This window comes from Tamandua tetradactyla, chromosome 9, assembly GCF_023851605.1.
Source record: "Tamandua tetradactyla isolate mTamTet1 chromosome 9, mTamTet1.pri, whole genome shotgun sequence".
Lineage (NCBI taxonomy): Eukaryota > Metazoa > Chordata > Mammalia > Pilosa > Myrmecophagidae > Tamandua > Tamandua tetradactyla.
This window is the reverse complement of record NC_135335.1, coordinates 39,438,887-39,458,511: the sequence shown is the minus strand read 5'-3', so window position 1 is coordinate 39,458,511 and position 19,625 is coordinate 39,438,887. Positions and strand designations below refer to the sequence as shown.

The 19,625-nt window shown below is 51.0% G+C and overlaps 2 protein-coding genes and 1 long non-coding RNA gene across 16 annotated transcripts in view; 2 read left to right on the top strand and 1 right to left on the bottom strand.

Annotated features, from left to right (window-relative positions):
• Positions 1-2,883: 2,883 nt before the first annotated feature.
• Positions 2,884-17,766, top strand: BRPF1 (bromodomain and PHD finger containing 1). 13 transcript variants are annotated; one of them, XM_077116622.1, is made up of 14 exons: positions 2,885-2,996; positions 4,994-5,602; positions 8,758-9,717; positions 10,462-10,624; positions 11,030-11,161; positions 11,584-11,712; positions 12,503-12,812; positions 13,147-13,470; positions 13,792-14,076; positions 14,533-14,680; positions 15,322-15,458; positions 15,561-15,679; positions 16,041-16,195; positions 16,915-17,766. In XM_077116622.1, exons 2-14 carry the CDS (start codon positions 5,004-5,006, stop codon positions 17,096-17,098), a joined length of 3,645 nt encoding a protein of 1,214 aa, XP_076972737.1. In that variant the 5' UTR covers positions 2,885-2,996; positions 4,994-5,003; the 3' UTR covers positions 17,099-17,766. The 13 variants fall into 13 exon arrangements, with proteins under 13 accessions (XP_076972734.1, XP_076972733.1, XP_076972730.1 ...); XM_077116621.1 differs by having other exon boundaries at positions 11,584-11,730; positions 13,150-13,470; XM_077116620.1 differs by having other exon boundaries at positions 11,584-11,730.
• On the bottom strand, positions 5,385-19,520 carry LOC143647034 (uncharacterized). The gene is made up of 3 exons (XR_013157792.1): positions 18,389-19,520; positions 14,539-14,812; positions 5,385-12,725 (listed from the first exon to the last, which is right to left on the bottom strand). It is a non-coding gene; the product is annotated as an uncharacterized LOC143647034 (long non-coding RNA).
• The window catches only part of OGG1 (8-oxoguanine DNA glycosylase), a 13,510-nt gene continuing 13,357 nt past the window's right edge, over positions 19,473-19,625 (top strand). For both annotated transcript variants that reach the window (XM_077116643.1, XM_077116642.1), the window contains exon 1: positions 19,473-19,617. In XM_077116643.1, coding sequence (XP_076972758.1) covers positions 19,595-19,617 — 23 coding nt within the window. In that variant the 5' untranslated portion in view covers positions 19,473-19,594. The remainder of the gene's footprint in view (positions 19,618-19,625) is intronic.

Below are 19,625 nucleotides of genomic sequence, written 5' to 3'. Positions count from 1 at the left end.
ACACATTATAGCATGTCAACCGTAAGGTTTGCATTAAATTTAAAATAAAACAGAAGCTTCCATTTTGGGCTTTGCCCTAGACCCCTGGAAGACGCTTTCATGTTCCTCTTTGATGACAAAACTGGAGCAGCTCAGTAAAAAGCATTGTGTAACAATAGGGAAAAATGAATTCTTCCTGGCACCCAATTCCTCCAAAGCCCTCAAAAATTGACAATACATGAATTCTATGCATCAAAATAAGACAATGTGTAGCAACCAAACATGTCACATACAGTTATTATAACCACTTAATGTAATTCTCTAAGAAATCCTGTTAAGGAAGATATTATTGTTACCATCATCATCATCACCATCAACTCTGTTTCACAGTTAAGATTCTGAATAGTGAAGTAATTCACCTTAGGTTCATACAGTTCCTAAATGGCAGAGGTGTGATTTGAACCCAGGTCTTTCATCTCCTAAATTCCTGCTCTTTTGGGAAAGTCTAATTGCGTCCAAAGAAGTTGACCAGTGTTATGACCTTGGCCTGATGGGAAACTGGAGTCAGGTGCCCACCAAAACAGCAAGGCTGGAGCAGGTGAGGGTGCAGCAGACTAGACTGACTGCCAGCGGGTTTGCCTTGGTGCTACCCCAACCTGCTCTCCAACTTGTTCCTGCACAGCTCCGGGTGCAGCACCCTCAGAGGGCTCTGCCCAATCCCCACCCTCAGACTTGGGCTCAGATGAGGGAAATCAGGTCCCACAGAGCCATTCGGCTGAGGCTCATGCCTGGAATGATGCCCCCTCTGCCTGGGTGAGTCTGGCAGCAATGAGGACCCAGCCCCCAAATCATAAACATGTATCCCAGCCCAAAAACAAGGACAAAAGTGGGGCAGAGATCCTTATAGTTTCTTAGCTCTGCCACCTCCCCACCACACAGCCAACTCCAGTTTCCCTCCAGCCAGATAGACCTACCATAGTTCCCAGAAAGCACCCACAGGAGCCTCACTCCTCTGAGCTTTGCAAATGTAACAAGATGTGCAAATGGTGGTTTGCATTAGAGTAGCTCCATGTAGCTAACCTAGCTCATCCTTCATAATTCAATTTGAGTACCACCTCTTCTAGGACGGCTTCATTGCCCCCACCCTCCTAACTGAGTCTATATTAGAAAACTAGAACAATGAGTGTGGCATTCTATTTACTTGTGTAACCTTGACCAGCAGCATGGATCCTTTTTTAATTCTTAATTTACTTTTCTTTTTTTAAAATTTATTTCTTTGTTTTTGTTAGCACCATGGATCTTAATCTGAGGTATGTGGGTGGGCTTTAAGGTTTATGAACTCTGAATTTTTTCACAAAATGCTTTTTTGTGGGTCTATGTGCATTTGGGCAATAATAACTCATCAAATTCTTCTGAGCATCACTGCTGTCATCTGTAATGCTTTTCTGGTTGGGAACTGTGTTACTGTACCCTCAACTAATATATATTTTTTTAAAAACTGACAAGAGTTTTCGAGCTCAATTTTACAAACTAGGAACTTGAGTTCTTTATTGTCCAAGTTCACATAGCTAGGAAGGGACCCAGTCACATTCAAACCAGTTCTGTTTTGACACCATCTTTTAACTAACAACCCGTGGCCAAGCTGCATTTCCCCGCCAAACCACAGGGCTCTCAGAACCTGAGTCCCACCAATAAACCTTTCACACCCCACCCGCTCTATACTCCGCCCCAAACCCGCCCCCTTCTTCAGACCCACACCTTCCCTCCAGCCCAAAGCCTTTCTTTCCCAAGCCTCTCCCCTTTTCCTGCAGCCACGCCCTGTTACCCCAATCAGGTCCCATCCTTTCCTCCAGCCCCGCCCCTCCACCTTGCCAAAGCCCCGCCCCCTCTTCGGCTTCGCACCGCTCTTCCCACTTCCCTCCTTTATCCCCAGCCCAGGCCCGCCCTTTAAGCCCAATCAAGGCCCCACCCCTTTATTTTCCAGAGGCCCAACCCTCCATTTAGTCCCACCCTTTACCCCAGCTCTGCTCCCACTTTCCTCCTTACGGGACCTGGCTTTACAAAAAGCCCGCCCACTCCTCGTAAACCCCGCCCTATAGAATGGTCTATTCTCTTCCAGCCCCGCCCCGCCCCCCCTACCCATAACACCCGGCCCCCTTAAGGCTCCAGCCCGCGTCCCTCTTGTTCCAGGCCCTGCCCCAGCCCCGCCCCGTGCTTCCGGCCCCGCCTCGTTCCCTTCCTTGGAGACCTACGCCAGGTCCCTACCGCAGCCTCGGCGCCAGCGGGAGGAGGGAGGGAGGAAGGAGGAGGAGAAAAAGGAAGGAGGAGGGGGAGGGGAGAAGGGCGGGCTCCTCACGCCCAGCCCCGCGCTCACCGTCCGTGGCCGCAGATTCGCCACAAACGGCCTGGCGCCCCCAGGCCCGATTACCGCGATTTCAGTCTCCAGAAACTCAACTCAAAGATGAAGGTCCCAGAGAGGCTCTTTGGGGTATCCAGAAGGCCTTCCGAGTCCCGGAGAAATGGCTTCCGGAGCCTCAAAGGGCGGGCGAGGGTCCACAGCGAAAGTGCAGCTCGGAACGGCCGCGACGCCGCGTTTACCCTGCGCAGACGCCGTCGCCGCCGCCGCCGCTGCTGCCGCCGCTGCCACTGCCTTTGCCGCCACCGTCTGTGCCGCTGCCGACCCCTCGCTGCCTCCCGGAGCCTCCATTGTTCCAGCGGCATTGGGTCCCGAGGCCAGGCAGCCTAAGGGCCCACGAAACGGGCGGCGGCCAGCCGCGGCCGACGGAGTGGAGACACCCGGGCGCCGGCGGGACCGGGAGCTGCAGTGCCGGGTCAGCGCGGGAATCCCGGGGAGCCGGGGCCAGAGCGCCGGACGGCGTGGGGCCGCGGTGGTGAGGTCTGCGGTCCCCGAAATTGGGGCTCCCCCTACCCGGCCCGTCTTTCCCCGCCGGCCTCCCCAAGAGGGGTCGGAGCCCCGGCGGGCGCCCTCGGCGATGAGCCCGGACTCGAGGTGGCCGGTGAGTGCGGGCCGGGGACAGGAATAACCGGCGGGGAATGGGTAAGCTACTTTCGCGGAGCGCGCACTGAGTCGCCTGGCCCGGGAGCCCCTCGGGCCACTGCAGCGGGAAAACTGACAGTGCTTTTGCTCCCAGCCGGCATTCTGTGGCAACATTGTATCCTTCGCGGCGGCCTGGGCCGATGGCCAGAGGGGAGCCTCGTTTAACTTGTTACACTTCGGCGAAGGGGAAACGCCACCGCATCCGGGAGAGGGCTGCGGGCACAGCCGGGGCCCGGCTTGGTACCTCCGGCCCCCGCCCCCCCACTTCCTCCGGCCCCCCGAGTTCAGGGGTAGATGCAGCTGCACCACTCCTGGGCTACGGGACATCCCCCCGGGCTTTCAAGTCATCTCCCTCCCCTGTGCCTCTGCCGCCGGGTCCCAATGGGACCTCTGCCTGGGGTGCTGTGCTACTTTGGAAGCCAGGGCGGCAAAGCGCACCACTCACCGGGGACCCAGCATCGAAAAAGGAGAACTTGTTTTGTCCCTTCAGTTGGTTTGCGTTTAAAGACACAGCTGCAGGTAGGAAGTGGAAGGGAGCTGGAATTGAATTGTGAAGCTGACTCGAGGTGGAAGTCAGGGTTTGTTGACAGGAGGGGCTGGAGCAGTCCACTTGCCCCGGGGTAAGCCGCAGGAGAGATGCCAAGAGGTCAGTGTTCGTCAGGCTTTGCCTGGGAGGATGTCAAGCCCCTCGCTGAATTATTGAACTCAACTAGGCAGAGAGAAATTGGGGCAGTCTCTGACTAAGCTGGTCTTCATGGGGGCTGGTACCATCTGCTGTCTGCACTCAAGCAGGAACAGGAGGTGGGGGGGGGGCCTTAGGGTCAGCATGGAGCTGAGTGTGCCTGGTTGTCATGTTCATGTTTGTACCCTTCTGGCCTGGCACTTTGTAAGCACTCAGTGAATGTTACATAAATGGGTAAATTAAGAGCTCAGATGTAACACATGCCATTACTGTCGCTGACTAAATGACCTCAGTTTTTACTTGGCTCCCCCAACCTAGTCCCAAGGCAAGGACATAGGTTCCCCCTAAAGGCCTCAGAAATGAAATGATTCATTCTGAATCCTGTGATTTCTGCTAGAGTCCATGACCGAGTCCATGACCAAGTCGATAGCCACCCATGAAAGCTTCTGTATGGACTAACACCAGCCTTCATCCCATCTCTCTCAGCTTCATATCTTATGATACTCTCGTTCAACAGGTTATTCAATCCTTCACCAAAACTGAGTGTTCAGTATATGCCAGGTACTGGAAATAGAGGTGGATAGGCCCTGGTGTCTACACTATACAAGCTGCCAGTCTAGTGGGAGAAAACAAAGAACTTCCAGTGTGGTAAAACCATGGTAGATGTATGTGGAAATGCTGTGGAAACACAGCTCCCCATGGGAAAGTGAAAGAGGTCATTACAGAAGTGACATTTTGGCTGGGTTTTGGAGAACGAGTAGGAGCTCACCAATCAGAAAGGATGGAGGGCCCTTCCAAATCGAGATCATCTTGCAGAAATGAAAGGAATGGCAAGTTGCTCAGGGTAGACAGTAGCCCACTTGTACCTGGTGAAAAGAAGAGTCTGGAAAGGAGAACTAGGACCAGACAATGACAGAAGGACCTTAAAAGCCATCCTAGGGAATTTGAACATTATTCTGGAGGAATGGGGAACATCTGGAGACATTTCATTAAGAGACTGACATGATCTTTGCTATATGGTAGAAAGATCACTCTGGTTGTATCATGTGAAGGCTAGAGGAATTGAGATGTAGGCCAGGATGACTAGGCAAGAAGAGATGAGGTCCCAGATCAGAGCCATGGTGTAGGAGGTGGCATTTAAAGATGCTGTAGAGGTGGGCTGACCGGGACATTGTGACCCCTGGGGAAAGCGAGGCTTGGAGGGAGTGCAGTTTCTGATGCACACAGTCAGGAATCCCATCCCAGGCCTACGCTGACTGATCTCTGCTTTCTAGATGTGACAGCATGGGGGTAGACTTTGACGTGAAGACTTTCTGCCACAACTTGCGGGCGACTAAGCCACCATATGAGTGTCCTGTGGAGACGTGCCGCAAGGTCTACAAGAGCTATAGTGGTATTGAGTATCACCTTTACCACTACGACCATGACAACCCACCACCCCCTCAGCAGACTCCGCTTCGCAAGCACAAGAAGAAGGGGCGCCAGTCACGCCCAGCCAACAAGCAGTCACCCAGCCCCTCGGAGGTATCACAGTCCCCGGGCCGTGAGGTGATGAGCTACGCACAGGCCCAGCGCATGGTGGAGGTGGACCTGCACGGCCGCGTCCACCGCATTAGTATCTTTGACAACCTAGATGTGGTGTCGGAGGATGAAGAAGCTCCTGAGGAGGCCCCCGAGAATGGCAGCAATAAGGAAAACACTGAGACACCGGCTGCTACTCCTAAGTCAGGCAAGCATAAGAACAAGGAGAAGCGCAAGGACTCCAATCATCACCACCACCATAATGCTTCAGCGAGCACCACTCCTAAGCTGCCAGAGGTGGTATACCGGGAGCTGGAGCAGGATACCCCTGATGCCCCGCCCCGGCCGACTTCCTATTACCGGTAAGGCCACTTCACCCCCTAACTATGGCAAATGGATTGAACAGGGCTCAGATCGCAGGAGGCAGGTAGGAGAGTGGCAGGGAGAAAGGACAGAGGAGGCACACTAGTCCTGTTAGGACAGGGAAAGAAAATGTGCTCCTGCTAATGATAGTGGCACTTACTGTACACTGCCACGTGCTTTATATCATACCCTCATTTTATTCTCACAATAAATGTCCTCATTTCACAGATGAGGAAGCCACAGTCCAGAAAGGAGACTAGGTTTGTCACAAGTGACATGCCAGTAGATAGCTGAACTAGGATTGACATCTGAGCTGCAAGATTTTCACTGTACCAATGATCCTGTCCCTGAACCCTGAACCTATCAGTTCACTCACTGTGTGACCTTGGGCAACTCATCCAACTTCTGGTTTTCTAGTAATTCCATCTAATAACCCCTTTTTATCTTGATAAAAAGCTAGGTGCACTGATTTCATAAGGTTTGTAAATTTGCAGGGGGAGTTTTCACATTATTCTGCTGTTGTCATCCATGCTTCAGTATGCTTATGTTTATTTCCTTCTCTTTAGTTTTGTACTTCTCCAATGGCCCTTTTTAAAATTTCATTCGTTTCTTTGTACCCTTCTTCCTTCCCAAAATTAGTTACAGTGGCTCCTAATAAAGGCGTAGGTAGAATAAGACTAAATGTCTTTAGCCTGAGGTAATAGATGAAGGCAGACTGATGAAGCTACATCCAGAAACCCTAGCTGAAGGATGGTACAAAAACTAAGTGTGAAACTTAGCTCTGAAACTTAGGCAAAGAGAGTATTGTGATGAGAGAGTTAAGTAGCAATCCTTGTTAACTAAGAAGGCCTGATCTCTGACAAGGATTAGTCATAAAGGTTATATGGAAGGCAGATTTTACCAAAAGTGCAACCAACGTGATATTATGTTAAATCATGGTTTTTGAAAATCAAATCTGTGGGAATCCAAGTGATATGGCCCAGTATATCACTTTGTTCTCTGTTTGATTTATCACTGATTTCTCTCTTCTTCTCTTCTGATCTTTCATCTGTTCAGTCCAGCTCCACTTCTGGCTGTCCACCATCTCTTTCTGTTAGCACTGACTGCCATGCCAACCCTCCATTCCCCATCCCCAGACTCCTCCCTGAGCCACCCCTCACTCCTAACAGCTCTTCAGCTCTCTCCTCTCTGACAGGTAGCCCAGCCCAACTCATTCAGCTCCTTTTCTTCCTCCTTCCACTTAAATCACTCTGCCTCCTGGGGATCGAGACCTTTTCTCCAGGGCAGCAGTTCTCAGCTGTTGTGTTGCAGTCATTTGGGGAGGTGTATTGTGTGTCATTTGTTACTACTGTTAGCAGAACTACCCAAGTTTTGGAAATGACTTACTTTTTATATAAATCAGAGATTTGAGGTCATCTTTCTAATAACATCACTTTTTCTTACCTGCATTCTGATATCCATCTTGGGGGGTGGGGAGAATGGGGATGGAGTGACAGCTGGTATGCCAGGAATTGTATGTGATATGCAGCCTACCTTATCTGTGCCACAGCTGTAATCTGGGTGCCCTGTGGGAGTGAGTTATGCACTATCACATAATGTCACATTTGTCGTGGCAGAGAAAAAGTTGAAAACTGATGCTCAAGAGAGCTGCTGCCAAGGCCTGGAAAGGGCTGGGTGGTTCACATCCCTCATTCAAAGATGAAGATACTGCAGCAACCTTAGGTAAAGGGCTAAGAAGTGGCTTCTCATAGACGCAATGTTTTAGTCTGTCTTCTCCTTTTCACCCTGAGAGTGTATGGTGAATCACACACCACTATGTGGTGAATCAGACGTGGTTCTTACCTCCATCCAGAATTGGAGGAGTTAGACACATAAATAGCTACAATCCAAAGCAAGGTGGATGAGGGATATAAAAAAACTAATAATGAAGCTAACATTTATTGAGTATTTGCTCCATGCCAGGTACTGTTCTAAGCATTTTACTTGAATTAACTCTTTTAATGCTCACAGTAGCTGTGTGAAATAAGTTCAAAGTAGCATCATGAGGATAAAAGTCATTTCCAAAACCTACTCAAAGACGCTGTCAGGATTAAATGGAATTAAAAATCCTCATTCTGTCATCACTAAAACTGAGCTTTAGAAAAGAGAAGTGATGTCCTGACAGTCACACAGTAGCAGGGCCAGGATTTAAATCCAGGTTTTTAGGAGCTGAAGCCCTGTTCTTTCCAATGGATCCTTTAGCTTCATAGCACCAGCATCCAGGCCATTCAGCATGGCCAGGGCATGGGGAGCTGCTCCATATCATAGGCACCTGGAGTGGTCCTCAGCTCTGGGTCTGCTGTCCACTGAGGGTGCTCAGAGGTAAGAGCTCTGGGGCTGGAGTTTGAGTCCCAGCTCCTGGTTGTTTGATCTGATTGTGTTGGGCAGTTAATTAATCTCTCAAAAGTTTAGTTTCTTGATCTGTAAATGGGGACAATAAGAACACTGACCCTATGGCTATGGTGAGAATTAAGTGTAAAAACTCAGCATGGTGTCTGGTTCCTAGTAAAGGCTCAGTAAATCTTAGCTATAATGACTGTTATCTCCCAAGGCTAACCAGAGAACAAATACAGCAAATAAGTACCTAGAGTTTGAGGGAGCCCTGAGCTGGTGCTCTGACTGAAAGGCGCACAGCCCTGCCAGCTGGTCCTAAATTTGTATATAATTTACAAGTGACACTCTAGGACCTTCTTTGCTCTGACTCTTTGTACTATTGCCCAGATCACCCAGTGAGTCCTAGCTGCCCTCTTCAGGAGTCTGGCTGAGCCGCTGCACCCCAAGTGAAATGGTGTCATCTGGCAACTAGGAAATGGGCTCTGCAGTTGGCTGGCCTGGGTTCACATCTCAGCTCTTTTACTTTGTCATCACAGAGCTGGGACAAGCAAATTAACTTTTCCAGGCCTTAGGTTTACTTTTCTGCAAGATGGGAATGATTATAGTACCTATAGTGTATAGTTCACAGGTACCTGTAGTACCTACTTGGGGTTAAGGATGGAATGAGACAACATGTAAAGTCATAGACCTGGCTCAGTAAGTGCTCAGCAAATGTAACTAACTGTCTCTGAGGGAAGGAAATCTTGGCCATAAGATGCTGAGCTGTGTGTCTGCCCTGTAGGTACATCGAGAAGTCAGCAGAGGAGCTGGATGAGGAGGTTGAGTATGACATGGATGAGGAAGACTATATCTGGCTAGACATCATGAATGAGCGGCGGAAGACGGAGGGTGTGAGCCCCATCCCACAAGAGATCTTTGAGTACTTAATGGACCGGCTGGAGAAGGAGTCATACTTTGAAAGCCATAATAAAGGTGACCCCAATGCACTAGTGGATGAGGATGCTGTATGCTGTATTTGCAACGACGGTGAGTGCCAGAACAGCAATGTCATCCTCTTCTGTGACATGTGCAACCTGGCTGTACACCAGGAGTGCTACGGTGTCCCCTATATCCCCGAGGGCCAGTGGCTGTGCCGCCGCTGCCTGCAGTCACCCTCCCGCGCCGTGGACTGTGCCCTGTGCCCCAACAAGGGTGGTGCCTTCAAACAAACAGATGACGGGCGCTGGGCCCATGTGGTGTGTGCCCTGTGGATCCCTGAGGTCTGCTTTGCCAACACGGTCTTCCTCGAGCCTATTGACAGCATTGAGCATATCCCACCAGCTCGCTGGAAGCTCACCTGCTACATTTGCAAACAGCGGGGCTCAGGGGCCTGCATTCAGTGCCACAAGGCCAACTGCTACACAGCCTTCCATGTGACATGTGCCCAGCAAGCCGGCCTTTACATGAAGATGGAGCCCGTGAGGGAGACAGGTGCCAATGGCACATCCTTTAGCGTCCGCAAGACAGCCTACTGCGACATCCACACCCCCCCAGGTTCAGCACGCCGTCTGCCTGCCCTGTCCCACAGTGAAGGTGAGGAGGACGAGGACGAGGAGGAGGAGGAGGGTAAGGGCTGGAGCTCAGAAAAGGTCAAGAAGGCCAAGGCCAAGTCCCGGATCAAGATGAAGAAGGCACGGAAGATCCTGGCAGAGAAGCGGGCAGCAGCACCTGTGGTGTCCGTGCCCTGCATCCCGCCACACAGGTATGTGGGTGCAGGTGGACAGGTATGTGAAGGAAGAAGCATCCTCCTGGGGAGGAACAGATGGGCCCCAGAATGGAGTGGCAGGGCTGGATTACCTTCTTACTGTTAGGAACTGCACAGAAGTAAAAACAGCAGAATTCTGGTGTTGTCTCTTAACAGGTTATCTTAATCTGGCAGACCTAACAGGTGTTTTAAACTGCCCTTCATTTTGTTGGTTGAATTTGTTAAGTAAGGAAGAAAGAGGATGGAGTAGCCACTAGCTGCATAAGGAGAGATGGAATGAAAAAGAAGAGAAGCAGTTACTACCACTCATTTGGGCTGTGATCACCAGTTATTTTTAACCCCCTCTTGTGCTGTTTAATTGATGTACTTTGGTTTACTGCTGTATAATTGTACTCGATCTTGAAATCTTTAAGGGATCAGTCTGAATAAGGTACCCCAGGGCCAGAAATTTCTCTGGGCTGCAGTGTCAAACACAATCTTAGGGGCAGAGTTCCCTGATTCTCTGGTTTACAGGGTTGGGTAAGGATGCTGCTTTAGTGCTGGAAGCTTGGCTTCCCACTTGCTGAGGTACCATGGATGATTCCCTTTGCTCCTCTTTGCCTTAAGCCCAGGCTTTTTGGACAAGAGATTTATTCCCCATTCAGCCACATTCAGGAATTCTTACTGACCAGAGACTCCAGTTCTGCTTAAGAGAAGCAGGGCCCAACAGGGTTTTTTTCTCTTTGTTTCCCTGCCTCCCAGGCTCAGCAAAATCACTAACCGCCTGACTATCCAGAGGAAGAGCCAGTTCATGCAGAGGCTGCACAGCTACTGGACACTGAAGAGGCAGTCTCGGAATGGTGTTCCGCTGCTGCGTCGCCTGCAGACACATCTGCAGTCGCAAAGGAACTGTGACCAAGTTGGGGTACTATGTCAAATTCCCTGTGGGTTCTGGAGACTGGTGACAGAGGGAAGAGGACAGGGAGAGATTTGCAAGTGTGGCTTTAATTATCAGAGGTCTTAAGCTGTTTCCTCCTTTAAACTGCTCTCAAACCAAGTTTAGGATGAAATCTTTACAGGCTATGAGCTTGAAGGAAGGGTGTTGCTCCCATATATTCATTCATTCACTCAGTAAACATTTACTAAGAATATGCTTTGTCCCAGGCCCTTGGGACATGCAGATTGAGCGGTTCCCACTTTAGCTGGCATGTCTGCCAGTAAGTCACCATGCTCCCTCCTTCAACTCAGCCTGAAGACCCAAGTTCTCCTCAGCTCTCTCCTTTTCCTCTTGCTCCTTCAACATCCCCTGTTGTCCCTTTTGCCTCTACAGAGGGATTCTGAGGATAAGAACTGGGCGCTCAAAGAACAACTCAAGTCCTGGCAGCGGCTCCGGCATGACCTAGAGCGAGCTCGGCTGCTGGTGGAACTGATCCGCAAGCGGGAGAAGCTCAAAAGGGAGACAGTAAGTACTCCCGGCCCAGCCCTATTTAACAGCGGAGAAGACACCCAAGAAAAGGAAAAGCATGAGTCCCATGGTCAGGAAGCAACAGAGCTGATGCTGGAGTCACACTGATACTCTTGTGTACTCTGAGACCTACCGGAAGCAAAATGTCACAGGGGAAGGGGAGTATGAATTGAACCCTAGATTAGGTGATACAGGTAGCTGTGGCAGAAGTTCCAGGAAGCAGAAGGTGAAGGCCAGAGTAGGTGGGGAAAATTTCATAGGATGGAGCCTTGAAGAGTTGGTAGACCTGAGTGAATCCATCCAGCTGTGGGACTAGGGAAAGAAGGTGAGGACCCAGGCTAGCTTTGGGACTACTACCTTAGACCCCTCTGCGAGGAAACTGGCCTGAGCCTGGCTGATAGGGCCTTTGTGTGTGTCAGATCAAGGTCCAGCAGATCGCCATGGAGATGCAGCTGACTCCTTTCCTCATCCTCCTTCGCAAAACCTTAGAGCAGCTCCAAGAGAAGGACACAGGCAATATCTTCAGCGAGCCGGTCCCTCTGTCTGAGGTAACCGAATTGGACGAAGTAAGAATCCCTTCCCCTCACTCCACCTTCTTTCTGTACCTCTCCCACTTGGACCCCTGCTGCAGGTCTGGGCCAGGGACTAGAAGGGGACCGTGAAGAGGGGTTGGTGGATCTGGGGCAGGATGAACTGGAGCCACACGCATCACCTGGACTCTGTCTTATCCCTGTTACACCCCAAGGGCCCAGAATGGGAGGCAATCTGCACTCCTTCCCCAGAGGCAGGGACTGAGTCTGCCAAATGAATAATCCCAGGGCAGGAAGATCCTTTTGGGGTGCTGAACCCTAGAACGGAGATTTTAGAAGGCTCAGCACCTAAAGAACCAGCTCTGAAGCCCTAGGTCCTGACTGGCAGACTCTTCTCTCTAAAAGGTATAAAATGAGAGGCCTAAAGCAGTAGCCTCTGTTTAAGTCTTAATGATAAGTAAAAAGAGATATTGGAATGCAAGGTGGTGTTATTTTCAGAGGATTCTCCTAGCCATCTTCTTACTGAAGCCTCATGTGGTTCTAGGAGGTAGATCTGGTATTTTTATCACCATTTTCCAGGAGAAGAAAAGAAGGTCCAGATTGTTTAAGAGACTTGCCAAGGTCACACAGCTTGTGACTGGTAAAGTCAGAACTAAAATCCAGCTCTCCTTTCCCCTATGCTATGTGCCTGCCTGTGGTGGGGGAGATTGCTGGAGGCATTTTGGGGGTGAGGGGATTGTTAGCATCAGGGGTTCAGAGGGAGCAAGGGTCATATTTCCATTTAGCCACACCTGCCCTGCTCTCCCAGGTTCCTGACTACCTAGATCACATCAAAAAACCCATGGACTTTTTCACCATGAAGCAAAACTTGGAGGCTTACCGCTACCTGAACTTTGATGATTTCGAGGAGGACTTCAACCTTATCGTCAGCAACTGCCTCAAGTACAACGCCAAGGACACCATCTTCTACCGGGCAGCAGTGCGACTCCGTGAGCAGGGTGGTGCTGTGCTCCGCCAGGCCCGGCGTCAGGCTGAAAAAATGGGCATTGACTTTGAGACGGGCATGCATATTCCCCACAGTCTGACGGGAGACGAGGCCCCACACCACGCCGATGATGGTGGGTGATAAGTCACACACATACATAGAGGCCAATGCCAGGGATGGATAGCTTTCTAGAAGTCCTCTCCCGGGAGCAGGCAGTGTAGGTAGGAGGCAGCTAGGCTGACTGAGCAGTGGTAAACTAGCCCAAAGAATACTCCACAAGAAGCCAGATGGGTGGATGAATAGCAGTGCCCACCATTCTACATATTGGTCCTACCATTTTATAGCTATTCCTGGTGAGAAGCTGAGGTGGGAAGGCTATTTATTGGTTTCTTGCTGCCTGCCCAAGTTTGAGGGGCTCAGAGGGCTGCCCTCAGTCTGAACTTTTCCTTCCTAACCCTCCTCCCTAGCAGCAGAAGAAGAGAGGATTTGCCTGCTAGAGAACCAGAAGCACCTACCAGTGGAAGAGCAGCTGAAACTGCTGCTGGAGCGACTGAATGAGGTGAATGCCAGCAAGCAGAGCGTTGGCCGCTCACGGCGCGCAAAGATGATCAAGAAAGAGATGACGGCACTGCGGCGGAAGCTTGCCCACCAGCGAGAGACTGGCCGGGATGGACCTGAGCGATATGGCACCTCAAGCCGGAGCAGTCTGACACCCCACCCAGCCACCTGTGACAAGGATGGGCAGACAGACAGTGCCGCAGAGGAGAGCAGCAGCCAGGAGACAAGCAAAGGTCTGAACCCCTCAGCCAGCTGGACCCCACAGAAGGCAGACTCTGGCTCTGCAGCACACACTCAGCCGCTGCCATCCCCCAGGCAGAGGTCCCTCCTGCACAGCTAGTTGCACTGTCTCCCACACCCCCCAGTCAGGGGCCTCTTAGCTGCCCCTCTGCTATATCTTTAAGAGAACGCTGTTTCTAATTCCATGTCCCTGAGATCATCTACCCTATTCTAGCTGGAGTCATGGTCCTATACACCCAGGGCATGACCTTAGACATGCACCTTTCCCACATCAGGCCCCTCACCAACTCTTCTTCTCTCTTTCTCTGCTCCAGGCCTGGGTCCCAACATGTCCTCAACCCCCGCACATGAGGTGGGCAGGAGAACCTCAGTTCTGTTCTCCAAAAAGAACCCGAAGACAGCTGGACCGCCCAAGAGGCCGGGCCGGCCCCCAAAAAACCGGGAGAGCCAGATGACCCCCAGCCACGGAGGCAGTCCTGTGGGGCCCCCCCAGCTCCCCATCATGGGCTCCCTGCGTCAGCGCAAGCGGGGTAGGAGCCCCCGACCCAGTTCGAGCTCAGACAGCGACAGTGATAAGTCCACAGAAGATCCCCCATTGGGTGAGCCTCACCATCACCCAGCCCCCCAAGAGAGTGAGCAAAGCTGCTGTTCTTCCCAGTAACTCCCAGCCATCCCATAAAATGTCAGAACCAGAAGGGCCCTTAGGATCCTTTAATTCCACCCTGAGGCCCAAAGACAATGGCCCAAATTCCCATCCTGGACCTCCTCCTTTGTATCATTTCACTTTTTCTCTTCTCACCCTCCTTGAGCATCTCCTTCCCTTTAAGCCATTTGTGTCCTGAGGCCAGTAACTGCCAAGGGACGTGTGAGGGGTGGGGCAGGGCTGTGGCCAACTCTAATGGACACTGCCCAGATCTAGCCCCCCTAGCCAAGGTGGGAGGAATTTTCCAGCACAGAAGGGAAGCTCAAGTCCTAAGTCCCTACTACTCCCATACCCTCTCTGATCTACATATTCCTGGCTTTTTCCTTTCTTCCTCCTCTTCCCCCAAACCAAGACTTACCAGCCAATGGCTTCAGCAGTGGAAACCAGCCCGTGAAGAAGAGTTTCTTAGTATATCGTAATGACTGCAGCCTTCCCCGGAGCAGCTCAGACTCTGAGTCCAGCAGCAGTAGCAGCAGCAGCGCTGCCTCAGATCGGACCAGGTACCAGCCTTCCAGATCAAGGCCATCCTTTAGGATGTCTTACCAGGATTCACAGGCCTTTCTGGGTTTCGTTATTGGAAATTGGTAGTAGCCATATCACCCTAGATTAAGATTGCTCAAACCCAAGGTTCTCTGCAAAATAAAAGGGAAATATCAGGATGTCACCATAGTGGAACTGAGGGAGCCATCCGGGGTTAAGCCAACAAATTTAGGACAGAGGGTGTAAACTAGTCTGTGGTCTGGATTTGGCCTGCAGTCATGTTTTGCTTGGCTAGCATGGTGTTTGTGAAAAAATGAACCTAGAAATGTCAAGAAAAATTCCCAGTTTCTGTATTCTCTTTAAAAATCAGAAAATACGGCATATCCAGCCAGTGTTGCCAAGTGGCACCATGATAACACGTTGGAATTGAGTAGTAGCTGCTACTGTAGATAGGGAATACACTTGTCTCTACCACCATTACCCCCAGCCCACTTCCATCAGTCATAACACCAGCTGGTCCCTGAGGCCATTTGAGTTTGAAACTTCTTATGTAGTCCTGCTTTCAAAATGTCTAGGACCCAGGGGGTTAAAGAGAAGACAACCACCATGCCATTCTTCACCCCCCCTCACTTGAACTGAGCTTGTGATGTCTTGCCCACAGCACGACCCCCTCAAAACAAGGCCGAGGCAAACCTTCCTTCTCTCGGGGCACATTCCCTGAGGACAGCAGTGAGGATACTTCAGGCACTGAGAACGAGGCCTACTCCGTGGGCACTGGCCGCGGCGTGGGCCACAGCAGTAAGTATTCTCACCCAAGGCCAGGGATGCCTGGGACCCAGCATCAGGGCCTTGCCAGCCCCCCAGCTGCTGATCCACCCCCTCTCTCCCATTCCTGTGAAGTGGTGAGGAAGAGTCTGGGTCGGGGAACTGGCTGGCTGTCAGAGGATGAGGACTCCCCTCTGGACGCTCTGGACCTCGTATGGGCCAAATGCCGAGGGTATCCATCATACCCGGCTCTGGTAGGTTTCCACTTCTCCTTTCATGCCCCTGCCTTCTAACACTTTAATGCATACTTTTCCCACCCTCTGCTGACTTAAAGAACAGGGTTGGTTCCTTGGCAGATAGGCTAGGGACAGATAGAGCTTGAGTCCCACTTAGAGGCCCCCAGTCAGTTTCTCTATCTCCTCTTTCCCTTTTTCCTTGAGCTCTGAAATAATGTCAGTCTCAGAAAAAGTCAAGGAAGTATGGGAAGAAGCACTGCAGTCTTAGCAGCCTGATAACCTTTTTCTATTCCCACTTCAGAGGTAGTCTCCAAACTCTTGTGTCAGGCAGGCTTTGAGAAGTGGACTGAACCAAACCAGGCTCTTATTACACCCTCAGATCATTGATCCAAAGATGCCCCGGGAGGGTATGTTCCACCATGGAGTTCCCATCCCTGTGCCCCCACTGGAGGTGCTGAAACTTGGGGAGCAGATGACCCAGGAAGCCCGAGAGCATCTCTACCTCGTCCTTTTTTTTGACAACAAGAGAACCTGGTAAGGGAGGAGGGGAGCATTTGCTGTGACTCACAGCCACAGATGCAACCCTGTGTGGTATGGGGGCAGGCTGCCAGGAAACTCAAAGCAGCAGATAGACCCAGCTATCACAGACCATTGGGAGAGGGACTTAGATCTTTGAGCAAAAGGGTTGTGTTGACCATGAGTCAGAGAGTCAGTGGGCAGCAGCTGACAAACAGCTGTACCTAGAAACCCAAGGGCCATCAATAACTGTAACAAATACAGGGGTGGTTCCCCACCCAAACTCAAATGGCTTCTAGACTTAGTTTTCTCACCTCTGCCTCCATGGTAACAAGATGGGGATAAAGGAGGCATAAACATTCAGGCTCTGTGTCCGTGTTCTGTCATTTTACATATGTAGTCTTTTTGTTAATTATCTGAGGATAATTCAGTGTCTGTGAAATCTGCCTGTGTGGGGCAGTATAGTTATTTCAGGTTAAGTTAAGGCTACTTCTTTTTGTGCATAAATACCCTGTGGTTAGTTCCTAGAATGACTGTTGATTCGACTCTTTTCATTACTAAACTGAGCGGTTCCTTGGGTTAGGGACTATGCCTATTGATCTTTGTAACCCCAGTGCCCACCAAGGAGCCTGACCCAGAGTGGGTGCTCAGAGGGTGTTATTGAATGAAGGAATGAGGAAGATATTACTTACTGCTGTCCCTGAGATCATTTATTAGATCATTACCTTGTCCTACAGGCAGTGGCTACCCAGGACTAAGCTGGTGCCTCTGGGTGTGAACCAGGACCTAGACAAGGAGAAGATGCTGGAGGGCCGCAAGTCCAACATCCGCAAATCAGTACAAATTGCCTACCATAGGGCTCTGCAGCATCGCAGCAAGGTGCAGGGTGAGCAAAGCAGCGAGACCAGCGACAGTGACTGATGCTGTCCAGCACAGCCCAAGCTACAGTGCCCTTTGACCTCTCTCCCCTCTGCTCACTGTCCTGCAGTGGCACCGGCCTCTGCACTGACTCATTCCTGGTCTTGGGGCCAGTCTCAGGGGAAGCTGGGTGGGGGAGGTCCCTCCCGCCCTGAGTGCAGCTGGACTGTACAGAACACTCCATGGGCCCATGGCAGCTTTGGGCAAGGAGAGGGGTGGTCCCATAGGCCAGAAAGAGCCCCAGAGACCTCACGGCATTGTAGGGCATGGTGGTGGATGAAGGTTAGGACACTGCATAAAACAGGCCATCCCACCACCTCTGCCTGCTCATGCCAGGAGAATCTATAACTGCCTAGAGGCCTGAGGCCCCTGCAGGTGGTGAGGTGAGCAAGCATCTGCCCAGCCTAGCAGTGGGATTGATGTCGTCCAGCCTGGAAGAGGGGCACTAGGTGACCCCCTCCCCTGCTGTTGTAAATACTGTAATTAATGGAGAATTTAAATTATTCTCATTTGTAACTGCGTTTCCGGGTCGCGCCAGAGTCATTTGGTACTAAAAAAAAAGACTGGGGCTTGTCCCTATTCTCCTTCCCCTTCCCATAGATCCCCCTACCTTTCGAACTGGTTTGTATTTATTTCGAAGGAAAAAAATATATTGATTCTTAGAAAATAAATGGTCTCTTTTGAATTCTTGGTCCTTGCCTTCTGCCAAGATAAGAGGTTAAGAGAGAGGTTCTGTCTACTGGGGATGGTGAATAATTAGACCCAAGTGGTTGCTGGCTGCTGTGCAGGCAGCATGTATGAGACAATGGCAAAGATAACATGTTACCTCTCATTTCCCATGGCCTTACTGAGCGGCAGGCCCTGTGCTAAGCACCTTTAGACACACTGTTTCATGAAATCCAGTAACTCTATGACCTAGATTAATAGGGTAGTCATCCCCACAACAAAATTAAGTAACTTGCCTAAGTTTCCATATCTAGGAAGTTGCAGTTAGAATTTGAACTCAGGTCTGTTTGTTTGCAAAGCTGGCTCTTTAACACCAGGAGGCCAAGTGCTGGAGGAAGAGTTAATTGCCGATTCCTTCTTGGACTTCGAATGCTTCAATTCCTTTGCCAGTAGGATGGCTCAAATGCTTCACAGTTCACTATAACCGTGACCTTCCTCTGTCTCCCCTGCTTTGCTGGAGAAAGAGCAGGACTGCAAAGAATTGCTTTTCTTTCATTTCCAACCTTGGCATCTCCTATACCAATTCAACCAATATTTATTGAAAGAAAACCTTCTAAGTCTACATACCTGTTGGGTATATGTCTAGAGATGGGGAGACAACCTCAGGAAGAATTGCCCAAGGCCTTGCAGCTATTAACAAGTGGAACTGAGACCAGATTGCATTTGTTTTGATGTTGATGCATACTCTTGGTACACCATGCTAGGTATTATGGGTGGGACACAAAGATCTTGCAGTCTAATCTTCAGATACAGCAACCAAAAGTCACTATGCTAGAAGGTGAAAAAGGCCCAGATACAGTTCATGTCTCCCTTCCTTTTCCGTTCTTCAAGAAGGTAAGAAATCAGATAATATCTCTTTTCTGGGCCCAGGTGGCTGGCACTGGCAACTTGACTAGGCCAGCAGCCTCAGGACGACACATTTGTCCTTGGGGATTTTAAAATCCAAGCCTCAAGTTAATGAACTACTGTTCTGGGCCTTTGGGCACAGCCTCGGAGGAACCCCTACACAGCCACATTGGTAGGAGTGGGAAGTGGTGGGAGTCTTGTGGAAGGAATGCCTTGAGAATGAAGAGAGAAGCTGTGGCAGCTTGAAGGCCTTGGCTGAGACACTCAGGCCTCTGAAGGACAGTCTGTGAAGAGACCTTGGAAGGAAGTAACTTGGCCCGCAAGCGCTGAGGACGGAAAGTCCTCAAGGGACAGACTGTGTGGAGACAGTTCACCAGGGCTCGGAGGAACAGAGCCCAGATTGGGCCCGATTCGAGGTGAAGAGGTTCATGGGTGAAGAGGGCTAAGGAGGACAAAAATCTGAGATTTTTCTCAGAAGACTCCGTGAAAGGTTCTCTGAGGGCGGGCCGGCCCTGGAAGAAATGAAGAGTTCTGAGGAGAGCCGGCAGTAAGGACCGGGGCTGAGGGCGCACCGCCTACTCGCAGGCCGCTAGGCCGCCGGGCCGCCGAAATAGGGCCACCTTCCCGAATGAAGACAATCCCTGAAGAGGAAAGGCTAAAGGCGAGCCGCTATCCCAAATCACACCAACCGCTTAGGCGCCTCGGAAAAGCCCGCCTATCCACCTCCACACCCGAAGAATCATTGGTGCTTCGTACGTCCTCCTTGGATTGGTTGCCCCTGGCCAAATGGGCGGGGCTTGAGCCCCACTTCCGGTGAGGTTGGCCATCACCGGAAGGACGCCCTTGAGCGCGCTGGCAGAAGTCCCGGCAGCTCCGGGGATCGTGGCGCACAAACGAGGAGAAGGGGTGGCACCTGCACCGCCAGAGATGCAGGAGACGTGGGACAGGAGGTGGGGAC

What these genes read in the sequence shown, in the direction of transcription:
- BRPF1 (XM_077116615.1), top strand. Translation starts at nt 5,004, where the DNA reads ATGGGGGTAGACTTTGACGTGAAGACTTTCTGCCACAACTTGCGGGCG. An exon ending in AGGTAACCGAATTGGACGAA is followed by an intron (nt 11,731 to 12,502) that starts GTAAGAATCCCT and finishes CTGCTCTCCCAG; the next exon opens with GTTCCTGACTACCTAGATCA. An exon ending in GCTGCCTCAGATCGGACCAG is followed by an intron (nt 14,681 to 15,321) that starts GTACCAGCCTTC and finishes TCTTGCCCACAG; the next exon opens with CACGACCCCCTCAAAACAAG.